The sequence below is a fragment of the Sapajus apella genome, unplaced genomic scaffold (genome assembly GCF_009761245.1).
Source record: "Sapajus apella isolate SASKATOON/1434 unplaced genomic scaffold, GSC_monkey_1.0 scaffold84, whole genome shotgun sequence".
NCBI lineage: Eukaryota > Metazoa > Chordata > Mammalia > Primates > Cebidae > Sapajus > Sapajus apella.
This window is the reverse complement of record NW_022437024.1, coordinates 2,907,012-2,919,074: the sequence shown is the minus strand read 5'-3', so window position 1 is coordinate 2,919,074 and position 12,063 is coordinate 2,907,012. Positions and strand designations below refer to the sequence as shown.

Sequence of the window (12,063 nt, the reverse complement as noted above, 5' to 3'; positions counted from 1 at the left end):
AAGCAGTGGCCCATAGGGAAAAAAGGGTGGCTAGACTTGGGTTTCACAACCTTAAACCACAAGCAAATACGGTGAGGCATAGCTGGCACAAAGACTTCTAAATGCTGGGGTCTACGGCATTAGGGAACAGTCTTAACTCTTGCACTGTAATGTCTGTCATCAATACTTAACCTGAATACCAAAAGTAGGTCCTAACATATACAAACATTAGTCTTTCCCGCCCTTAAGAGAAGCATTTCTCAATTACTTGAAAGAATACTATTTAAGACAAGTGGTTAAAGAAATACATAGTGACCACAGAATGCCTTTTAAGTTAGTGAAAGTATTATTCACAGATAAACAATATAACGAAGCAAGAAAAGAAAACATACTAACCAAGTAATCAAACACTTATCTCTACTTAAATACCATGACTACATTGCAAGATTCTTTGCCCAAATAAAGAAAATTAGAACCTTGTCCTGTTATTTAAAAACTAGACAGACTATGAATTCTCACCTGTAAGGCATGTTATTATTGCTGTTGACATCATTTACAGTTTTTCCTGGGGATACTGGTGGGTTTGGTGGATGCTAGGGAAAAAATACCAAGGTAAAAATAAAACCCAACACACAGGGAATCTTTTAAAAAAAAAAAGTAAGACCTGTAGATGCTTGTCAGTATATTATCTGTCACTGTTCTAATATAATGGGAAACATTACCAGCTGAGACAATAATTTGAATCTTGGCATTATCATTTGTTCATTGTCTCTTAAGCAAATCATTTACTTTGCTGAAGATAACTGCTTATCATTTGAGAGATCAATATAATAATTCCTGTATTTCAGTGTTCTTATGAAGATTAAATTAAAAACTCAAAAATGGCTCACATGCTGTAAGAGTTTAAAAAACATTAACAATATAAATCTAAAGAATAATAAGACTCACTCATTTGACAAATAGCTAGTGAATGACTACTATTTAGAAGGCACAGCAGGCATCACATTAGCACCAGAAATTCAACAAATAAGTGGTATCCATTGTCACAAATTAAAATCCTCAAATCAAAATTTTTGTTTTTAAAAAAATGCTACCTACCACCACATATCTTAAATTATTTCATAAAATGTCACAAATCTAAGCTTCAGTAACAACTTATTTCAGCCTTTCCCCCCAAAACCAGGGAATATAGAAATAGAATTCTAACACCTACATATTAATTATCATTATTTAAACCTCCATCATTAATGACTATCATCATTTATCTCTTAAAATAAGGCCAGACACAGTGGCTCATGACTGTAATATCAGTACTTTGGGAGGCTGAGCCAGGCAAGGATAGCTTGAGCTCAGGAGTTAAAGACCAGCCTGAGCAACATAGCGAAACCCCATTTCTAAAAAAAAAAAAAAAAAAATACAAAATTGGCCAGGCATAGTAGTACACTCCTGTGGTCCCAGCTCCTTGGGAGGCTGAGGTGGAAGGATCGCTTGAGCCAAGATTGTGTCACTGCACTTCAGCCTCGGTGACAGAGCCAGACCCCGTCTCAAAATCAAACAAACAACAAACAAAAAACGAAAAGAATAAAATAACTCCAGTCAAGTGTAAGAATAACATATTAAACCAAAGGTAATAAATGCTTAGAATTACATTGAGCAGATGCCATTAATCACTTTTCTCAACAACAAATACATCTTGTTACTTTTTTTTTTTTTTTTTGAGACGGAGTTTTTGCTCTTGTTACCCAGGCTGGAGTGCAATGGCGCGATCTCGGCTCACCGCAACCTCCGTCTCCTGGGTTCAGGCAATTCTCCTGCCTCAGCCTCCTGAGTAGCTGGGATTACAGGCACGCGCCACCATGCCCAGCTAATTTTTTGTATTTTTAGTAGAGACGGGGTTTCACCATGTTGACCAGGATGGTCTCGATCTCTTGACCTCGTGATCCACCCGCCTCGGCCTCCCAAAGTGCTGGGATTACAGGCTTGAGCCACCGCGCCCGGCCCATCTTGTTACTTTTTATATGGAACAACAATAATTTCAATCTTCTAGTATGACATTGCATTAGATAGGTATAGAGGGAAAAACAATGGAATTAAGATAATCTGCTATAAACATACTTTAAATCTGGCTGTCAAGACAAACACACGTAAAACAATAGAAAAGCAAATTAAAATAACAGTGTAATGCCAATGGAAAAAGCTTAAAAAAGAAAAGCTTTTAGGGAAAGGAATGTATCTTCGAGCACATTGCTGAGTGATATTTCTTATTTGAAGATGGAGTGTCACTCTATTACTCCGGCTGGAGTGCAGTGGCACCATCTTGGCTCGCTGCAACCGCCACCTCACACATTCAAGAGATTCTTGTGCCTCAGCCTCTGAGTAGCTGGGATTACAGGTGCCCACCACCATGCCCGGCTAATTTTTGTATTTTTCATAGATATAGGGTTTCACCATGTTGACCAGGCTGGTTTCAAACTCCTGACCTCAAGTGATCTGCCTCCCTTGGCCTCCCAAAGTGCTGGGATTGCAGACATGAACTACTGTGCCCAGCAATCACTGAGGAATTATTACACTTAAAATGGTTAAAAGAATGCTTCAGGAGAAAAACAAAAAAGAAGAAAAAACATAGAAAATAAATAAAACAAATGGTTTAGAACACAGGAGTCATTTGATGGAGGATTTTTTAACCTGTGGTATGATCAGCAATATATCAGAACAGGAAGTCCCAGGCTCTGCTTCCCCTATGAAGATGACTTAACAATGTAAGCATCATATTGCCTGCATGAGAATTCCACAAACTAATTGAGAGGATATGGCATCCCAGGTGAGCACAAGGCCAAAAAGAGGCACACTGGAACAGTTAGGAAACTACATTGCATTTATTCACTATACCCCATCAACCTCCCAACACACCTTCTACACCAGAAAAGAAAAAGAAAGGTGGAGCTTGTATCCAACTTTTTGAGAAGATGCTCTCAAGGCACTAGATTTTGTCTCAGCCAACAGAACTAACCTGGAGCAAGAACTGTGACTATGGCACTCTGGATGCCTGTGAGCCCCAGAGACCAAAGGTAGGACCCACAACTTGATACAGGACCAGAGAAATTGCAGTAACACAGACAGACAGCAGGGGAAGCACTAATACAACAGCTTGCCAAAGCACCAGAGACGGCTGCTATAGCAAAGACAGGCACCAGAGGGAGCTTCAGAGTGGAGAGGCAAACCTCTTCAGATGGAAGAGTACAAGCAAAAGCCCAGAGAAGACACAGCACATCCCCTCCCAAAAAAAAACGTTTTAGAGTCCCACAGAATCTCTAGCAAGGCTGACTGGTGAAGCCCTTCCCGTGTGCACGAGTCCACAAAGTCTGGGAGATGTGGCTGTTTTTTTGAATGCTAAAATTTCAGCAAGCATACAAATAGAGAAACACGGTCCAATCAAATAAACAAAATAAATCTCCAAAAACCAACCCTAAAGAAAAAGAAAGCTATGAATTATCTCCCAATAAATTCAAAATAACTATCATTAAGATACTCAATGAGGTGAAAGAGGTGACAGAAAACAGCAAAATCAGGAAAAGGGTGCACGAACAAAGTAAGAACATCAACAAAGAAATTGTAGAAACGAATCAAATAGAAATCATAAAGCTGAAGAATACACTGAAATGAAAATTCACTGTATGGAATCAAGAGCAGACTGGATAAAACAAAAGAAAAAAATCCACAATTCTGAAGACAGGTCATCTGAAAGTATCACGCCAGAGGAACAAAAAGAGAATGAAGACAAGCTAAGAAAATCTAAAGGACTTTTGGGACACCAACAGGCAGACAAATATATACACAAGGGAAGTAAAGGAAGACAGAGAGAAAGGGGCTAGGAACCCATTTAGATAAATAATTGCTGAAAAGGTCTGAAACTGAAAGAAGAAAAATGGAGATACAAATTCAAGAAGCTCAAAGACCTCTATCATTAACCCAAAAACATCTACACTGAGATACATTATAACCAAGCTGAGTCACAGTAAATAATCCTGAAAGCAATAAGAGAAAAGCAACTCATAAAAACATACAAGAAAACTCCCATTAGATAACATGCAGATTTCTCAGCAGAAACCTTGTAAGCCCTTCTGAAGGAATGAGATAATGTCTTTTCAAAATGGTGAATGAAAGAACTGCCAATCAAAGAATACTATATCTGGCAATAATATGCTTCAAAAATTAAGGTGAAATTAAAATTTTTCCCAGATTAATAAAAGTTGAAGGAGTTTCATCACTATACTTATCTTACAAGAAGTGCTAAAGAAAGTCCTTCAAGAGGAAATTAAAGAGTACTACACAACATCATGGAAGTATACAAAAATATGAACCTCCTTAGTAAAGGTTGATGAGGAGAAAAATAAAGAATCCTGTATTCTTGTTATATTGGTGCACAAATCACTTTTAATTCTGGTATAGAACTTAAAGCATAAAAAAACTAAAAATATGTTAACAGATACACAACATAAAAAGATGTGATATGTGGCACATCAGTAACATCAAGTTGTGGTGAGGCAGATACAGAGTAGAGCTCTTATATGACTAAAGTTATTTGCAGTTTAAAATAATAGTTGTAACTTTAGGATGTTTTATATAATCCCCATGGTAACCACAGAGAAAACATCTACAGAAAATACACAAAAGGAATTATAAAAGGAATGAAAGCATACTACTATACCAAAAGAAAACAAAAAAACAATGAACCTACAAACCAGAGAAAAAAACAAAACAACAATATTAAGTCCCTTCCAATTAGCAGTTTATTTAAATGCAAATGGATAAAACTCTGCAATCAAAAGACAGGCTGACTTAATGTTTTTAAAAAATAAAATCCAACTATATGCTGCCTACAAAAGGCTCACGTTGGATGTAAAACATAACACATAATGAAAGTGAAAGAATGGAAAAAGATATTCCATGCAAATGGTAACAAAAAGAGAGTAAGGATGGGCCATACTTATGTATGACAAAATTGACTTTAAGTCAAAAACCGTCAAAACAGACAATAAAGAACATAATGATAAAAGGGTCCTTTCACCAGCTGTAACAAATACACACGCACACACACACACCCCCCCAACATCAGAGCTCCAAATATATGAAACAAACATTGAAAGAATGAAAGGGAGAAACAGACAGCAACACAATTATAGTAGGAAACTTCAATACCTCACTTTCAGTAATGGATAGAACCATCAGACAGAATATCAGTAAGGAAACAGAGAACTTTAACAACACTATATACCAATTGGACCTGAGACATATAGAATACTCTATCAAACAACAGCAGAATACACATTCTTCTCAAGAGCACACAGAACATTCTCATGGATAGGTCACATGTCACAACCCAGGTCTTAACAAATTTAGGAAGAGTGGAATTATACCAAGTATATTTTCTGAACATAATGGAATGAAACTTTAAATCAAAAGCAGAAGAAAATTAGGAAAAGTCACAAATATGTGAAAATTAAACATGCTGTTAAAAAAAAAAACCCAACAAGTCAAAGAAGAAGGTAAATTACAAGGAATCTTCAGATAAATGAAAATGAAAACAAAATATAACAAATTGTATGCAGTGAAAACCGTGGTAATAATGAAGTTTATAGTGGTAAAACACGAAGATCTCAAATCAACAATCTAACTTCACAACTCAAAAAAGTAGGAGGAAAAAGAAACGAAACCCAAAATTAGCAAGAGGAAACAAATAATGGAAACTACAGCAGAAGTAAACGAAATACAGAATAGAAAAACAGAAAAGCAACAACAAAACTAACAGTTGGTTTAAAAAAATTGACAAATCCTTAGCTAGGCTAACAAAATCGAAAGCTTTAAAAATTAAAAGAAACGAAAGAAAGACAGCATTAGAACTGATGCTACATAAATGGAAAGGATTACAAGAGACTATGATGAACAATTATACACCTGCAAACTTGATTACCTAGAAGAAATAAATTCCTAAAAACACATAACCTACCAAGTCTGAATTTAAAAAAAAAAAATCTATAAATAGTAAGGAGATTTAATCAGTAATAGAAATCTCCTAACAAACAAAAGACTAAGACAAGGTGTGGTGGCTCACTTGAGGTTAGGAGTTCAAGACAACCCTGGCCAATATGGTAAAACCCCGTATCTACTACGAATACAAAAATTAGCTGGATGTGGTGGCGCATGCCTATTATTCCAGCTATTTGGATCACTTGAACCAAGATCACACCACTGCACTCCAGCCTGGGTAACAGAGAAAGACTCTGTTGCAAAAATAATAACAATTGATAAATAACAATAAATTTTAAAAAAAAACAAACAAAAGCCTAAGACCAGATGGCTTCACTGGAGGATGTTACCAAACAACTGTTAGTATTCCAAGAGGAGTACTTTCCAAGATGAGTACTTCCAAGTAGGAGTACTTTCAAATTCCATGTATTAGGCAATCATTACCTTGATACTTAAAGCCAGACAAGGATACTAAAAAAAACTACAGGCAAATATCCCTGATGAATACTGATATAAAAATCCTCAAGAAAACATTAGCAAACCAAACTCAACGGCATGTTAAAAAGATTATACACGATGACTAAGCTGGTTTATCTGAGGAGTGCAAGGATAGGTCAACATATAAAAATCAATGTAACATGAGATATTAACAGAATAAAGGACAAAAAGCACATGATCATCCTAATTGATGCAGCAAAAGAACTTGACAAAATTCAACACCCTTTCATTGAAGAAAAAAAAAAACCACTCATCAAACCAGAAATGGAAACTATCTCAATTTAATAAAGGTCATACATAAAACCTTCACAGTTAACATCATATTCCATGGTGAAAAATTGAAAGCTTTCCTTCTAAGATCAGGAATTAAGCAAGTATGCCCACTCTTGTCACTTTTATTCTATATAGTATGGGAAATCCTAAACAAAACAATTATACAAGAAAAAGTAATAAATGGCATGCAAATCAGAGTATAAATATCTTTGTTCACAGATGACACAATCTTACATGTAAAAACATAAAGACAACTGTTCAAACATAAGCAAACTCAGCAATGTTGCAGGATACAAAATCAACCTGCAAAAACCAGTTGCATATCTATCAACTATGAAAAACATGAATAATAAATTAACAATATAATTTACAATAGCATCAAAAAGAATAAAATAGGAATGAGTTAACAAAGGAAGAGAAAGAATTGTACCAAAAAAAAAAAAAAAGAAAAAAACTACAAAACAATGTTGGAAAAAATTTAAAGACACAAATAAGTCAAAAGACATTCTATGTTCATGGACTGGAAGACTTATTATTGTTAAAATATCTATATTGCCCAAAGCAATCTGCAAATTCAACACAATCTCTATCAATATTGCAATGGTGTTTTTTTTCCCCAGAAAAAAAATCCTAAAATTCATATGGAATCTCAAAGGATCCTGAATTGCCAAAACAATTTAGAAAAAGAACAAAGTTGGAGGTTTCATACTTCCTGACTTGAAAACATTTTACATATTACACTACAGTGGCCAAAGTGGTTGGGGGTGGGGACCTCACAAAATATATTACAAAGCTACAGTAATCAAAAAAAGATGGTGCTGGCACAAAAACAGAGACCAAACAAACTGAATAGAGAGCCCAGAAATAAACTCACATATATGATCAAATGAACTTCAACGAAACTGTCAAAACCACACAATGATGCAAGGACACCTCTTTAATAAATGGTGCTGGGAAAACTGGATATATACATCCAAAAGAATGAAGATGGACCCTGACAAAATATATATAATTAACTCAAAATTGACTAAAGACTTAAATATAAGGCCTAAAACTATAAAATTCCTACAGGAAAACATACAGGAAAAGCTTCATGACATTAGATTTGGCAATAATTCTTTTGTATATGACACTAACAGCAAAGGCAACGAAAGCAAAAATAGACAAATAGGACTAGATCAAACTTAATAACTTCTGTATATGAAAGGAAACAATCAAGTGATAAGTAAACAATGCAAAAAATTTGCAAATAATTTATATAAGGGTCAATATTCAGAATATATAAAGAATGCCTACAACTTAGCAACAACAAAAATAAGCATCTTGATTTTAAAATAGGCAGAGAACCTGAAGATACTTTTCTCCAAAGGAGACATATAAATGGCCAACAAGCATATGAAAAGAGGCTCAATATCACTAGTTATTAATGCAAATAAAAACCACAATGAGATATCACATACATCCATGAGGATGGTCACTAACAAAACAATAGAAAATAACATGTTAGTGAGGTTATGGGAAATCTGGAACTCTTGAGCATTACTTATATAAATCTGAAATAGTGCAGCCTCGATGAAGAACAGTATGGGGGCTCCTCAAATATCTAAAGGTATTACCATACAACCCATTAATTCCCCTTCTGGCTATACATGCAAAAGAATTAAAAATAGGATCTCAAAGAGATAGCTGCACTTCATGTCTATTGCAGCATTATTCAAAATAGCCCCAAGATAATAACAGCCCAAATCTCCATCAACAAATGAAACAATAAAAATGTATAATGGAATATTATTCTCCTCTGAGAAAGAAGAAAGTCCTATCACACGTTACAACAGGTGTGCATTTTGATGATATTGCACTGAGTGAGGTCAGCAAGTCGGAAAAGGACAAATACTGTATAATTTCACTTGTGTGAGCTATCTAAAATAGAATGATAAAAACAAAGTAGAATGATGTTTTCCAAGGGCTGAAAGAGAGGCAAATGGAGAGTTGTTTTATGTATACAGTTTCAGTTTTGTAAGATGAGAAAGTCCTAGAGATCTGTTATATACAATGTGAATACTATACTGAAATAACTGTACACTTAAAAATGATTGAGAGTATATTTTATGTTTCTATCACAATTAAAAACAAAAAGAATTCTTAAAATTTTAAAAAGAAAACATCCAGTGCACAATTTAGATTTAATCCAAAATTTCACTAAGTGATTGCTTTATATAGATACAGGATAAGTATGAAAAATATCTTGAATATTATTTTATAGGAAGAGCTGGAAAGAACCAAAGGTAGAGACAACAGTCATCCATCAGTGTAATAGATTGGATTATGAATGTGGTCTTAGAAATGAGGTGCCTTTATGAAGGTTTCCTGCTCTTTTAGAAATAAAATAGAAAATGTTTAGAGACAAACGTGAATGGTGAGGTTTGTTTTAATAAGCTAATAGCAGAGGACCAAGGTGCAAATCTAAATAAAATAAAAGCATTTAAAGTTTTATTGGCTATTTATTGATAAGAGGAATATTCCTTTCTGTATCTCTGTTTTTAAAACCTAGCAAGAAACAAGTATAAAATTATAGTGGATACTATAATTAGAGGGCAGAGTTCAGACAAAATTTACAGATGTAAGGGTAAGTCATTATCAACAATAATGGACCATGAGGCAGTGTGATGACTGATGGTTAAAATGGTTACACATAATCAGATGTAGCTTTGAAAACTAGCAGGAGTGCAACTCACACCACATCCCATAAGTCACCTTTGTAAGAATTAATAAATAAGGGCTGGGGACTGGGTGTGGTGGCTCATGCCTATAATCCCAGCACTTTGGGAGGCCAGGGTGGGCAAATCACAAGGTCAGGAGTTTGAGACCACCCTGACCAACATGGCGAAACCCTATCTCTACTAAGAATACTAAAAATTAGCTGGGCCTGGTGGTATGTGCCTGTAATCTCAGCTAATAGGGAAACTGGGGAAGCTGGGGCAGGAAAATTGCTTGAACCCGGGAGGCGGACGTTGCAGTGAGCTGAGATTGCACCATTGTACTCCAGCCTGGGTAACAGAGCAAGACTCTGTCAATAAATAAATAAATAAATGAATAAATAAATAAGGGCTAGGCATGGTGGCTCACAGCTGTAATTCCACTTTGGGAGGCCAAGGTGTGCAGACTGGTTGAGCTCAGGAGTTCGTCACTACCCTAGGCAACACAATGAGACACTATCCTCTACAAAAAATACAAAAATTAGCTGGGCGTGGTGGCATGTGACTGTAGCCCTAGCTACTTGAGAGGCTGAGGTGGGAGAATATTTTGAGCCTGGAAGGCAGAGGTTGTAGTGAGCCAAGATTGTGCCACTGCACTCTAGCCAGAGCAACAGAGTGAGATCCTGTTTCAAAAAAAACAAAAATAAAATAAAATAAATGAATGATTTAAATTCTCAAATTTCTAGACATCTGACTGGAAAAAAATATATTAATAATAATGTGTAGAAAGGTGCCTTAACCACAAGCTAATGAAGGCACAAAATTTGAAAGATTCAAAAACAACCACCGTAACATTTTTCTTCAAGTACCACATGCCCTAATTGATCAAATTAATCACATCCAATTTTCAGAGCTTGTATGGAATTTTTTCTTTGTTTTGAAACGACTTCTAGCTCTCCAAAACAGCAATGTTCAGGAACTATAATGTTTTCATCCATATTCCTTAAAGTCTCTGCCTGTCTCCTTTGACTACATAGGCTAGAAGAATTGGACAGTAGTGTTCGAGAACAAATTCGACATGTACTAAAACTGAAAAGTACACAGTGTAAATGTTGTTTGGTTCAGACACAAGAAGGAAAGAGAATAAGTGAAATTCATACTGTAAAAAACAAAGAGAAAAGTTTCAAAGACAAATGCTTGGTTCAGAAATAAAAAATAAATGTTTTAAAGTAAAAATTTATACCCTTACATCAAAACAGTATTCTCAAGTTAAAAATAAAATTAAAAAGAAAAATGTTTATACCCATTATCTAACAATAAAACAGCTCAGTCTTTGAATTATGACAAAGAAACAAAACTAAGAAAGTAGAGTTTAGAAATAGTCAGTTAATTACATCATTGAAAAAGACCATAATGAAAAAAATCTTTAGGTATGACCAAATGAAACTTTGGGAAGATTAGTGTTTGCAGAACAAAAACAAAAACCAACTGTTAGTTGCTCAAGAAAAAAAGAAGTCAACACTTAAAAATTAAAAAAAAATACAGAGATAGAGAACAGATTAACTAGTGAAAACAAAACCATAAAAGGGTAGCATGAGGGAGTACACTTACGGTGACATAACAATTTTATGTCTTCACTGTGATGGGGGGCTACAAAAATCTATACATGTGATCAATCTGCATGGAAACATAAACACTCGCAAATAGATGCACATGCACAATGAATTTTTACACACATGTAAAAACTGTTAAGTCTGTAAACTACTTCACAAAACTGTCAGTTTCTTTGCTTTGATACTGTACTACTAAGATAAGATTTCATCACTAGTGGAAGCTAGGGGAAGAGTTCATAGGGATCTATGTACTACTGCTGCAAAGACAGGAAAGAATATATGAAAATGCATCAATACAGAAAAATCCCTAGGAAATATGATTACTATTTATTGGCACTGGCAATTTACTATGTGCCAGACAATGGAGCTATCAAGATGAAGAAATGGAACTTGTTCAAATAAAAAAATTAAAAACAAAAAAAATTCAGGAGGAAAAGAAAATAAACCCAACTAAAAACTATAATGCAATATACAAAGTACTATATTAGAATATGAATAATAAAGGAAATAACAGAAGAGCAGCAAAATAATAAAGAAAAAATGAAGGAAACAACAAAAAGCAAAAGCCAGATTTTATGCCATCATGTTTGAACTTAATTGCACACTTTAAAAAATACTCAAAATGTTTAAGGCAATAAAGTGACTTAATCTAATCTCTGTATATTACAAGTAATGTATAAAAGAGGATTGACTATATGGGGAAGAAAGGAAGGGGAGAACAGAAACATTACAGTCAGTAGAATACTAAGATACTTTGGGAAAAATAGTAAGAGACCATACTAGGACACCGACAAGAACGTAAAATGAAGAAACGAGGTAAGACAAATCCCTGAAACATAATTTTAAAGATGGATAGAAAACACAGCTTCAAGAAGTACATAACCTAAGGGGCCAGGCGCAATGGCTCACGTCTGTAATCCTTGCACTTTGGGAGGCCAAGGCAGGCAGATCACCTGAGGTCGGGAGTTCGAGGCCAG

The 12,063-nt window shown here is 35.0% G+C and overlaps 1 protein-coding gene across 8 annotated transcripts in view; it reads right to left on the bottom strand.

Moving 5' to 3' along the window:
* The window catches only part of ATF7IP (activating transcription factor 7 interacting protein), a 126,982-nt gene that overhangs the window by 34,063 nt on the left and 80,856 nt on the right, over positions 1 to 12,063 (bottom strand). For all 8 annotated transcript variants that reach the window (XM_032253702.1, XM_032253707.1, XM_032253701.1 and 5 more), the window contains one exon: positions 499 to 572. In XM_032253702.1, the coding sequence (XP_032109593.1) occupies positions 499 to 572 (74 nt within the window). The remainder of the gene's footprint in view (positions 1 to 498; positions 573 to 12,063) is intronic.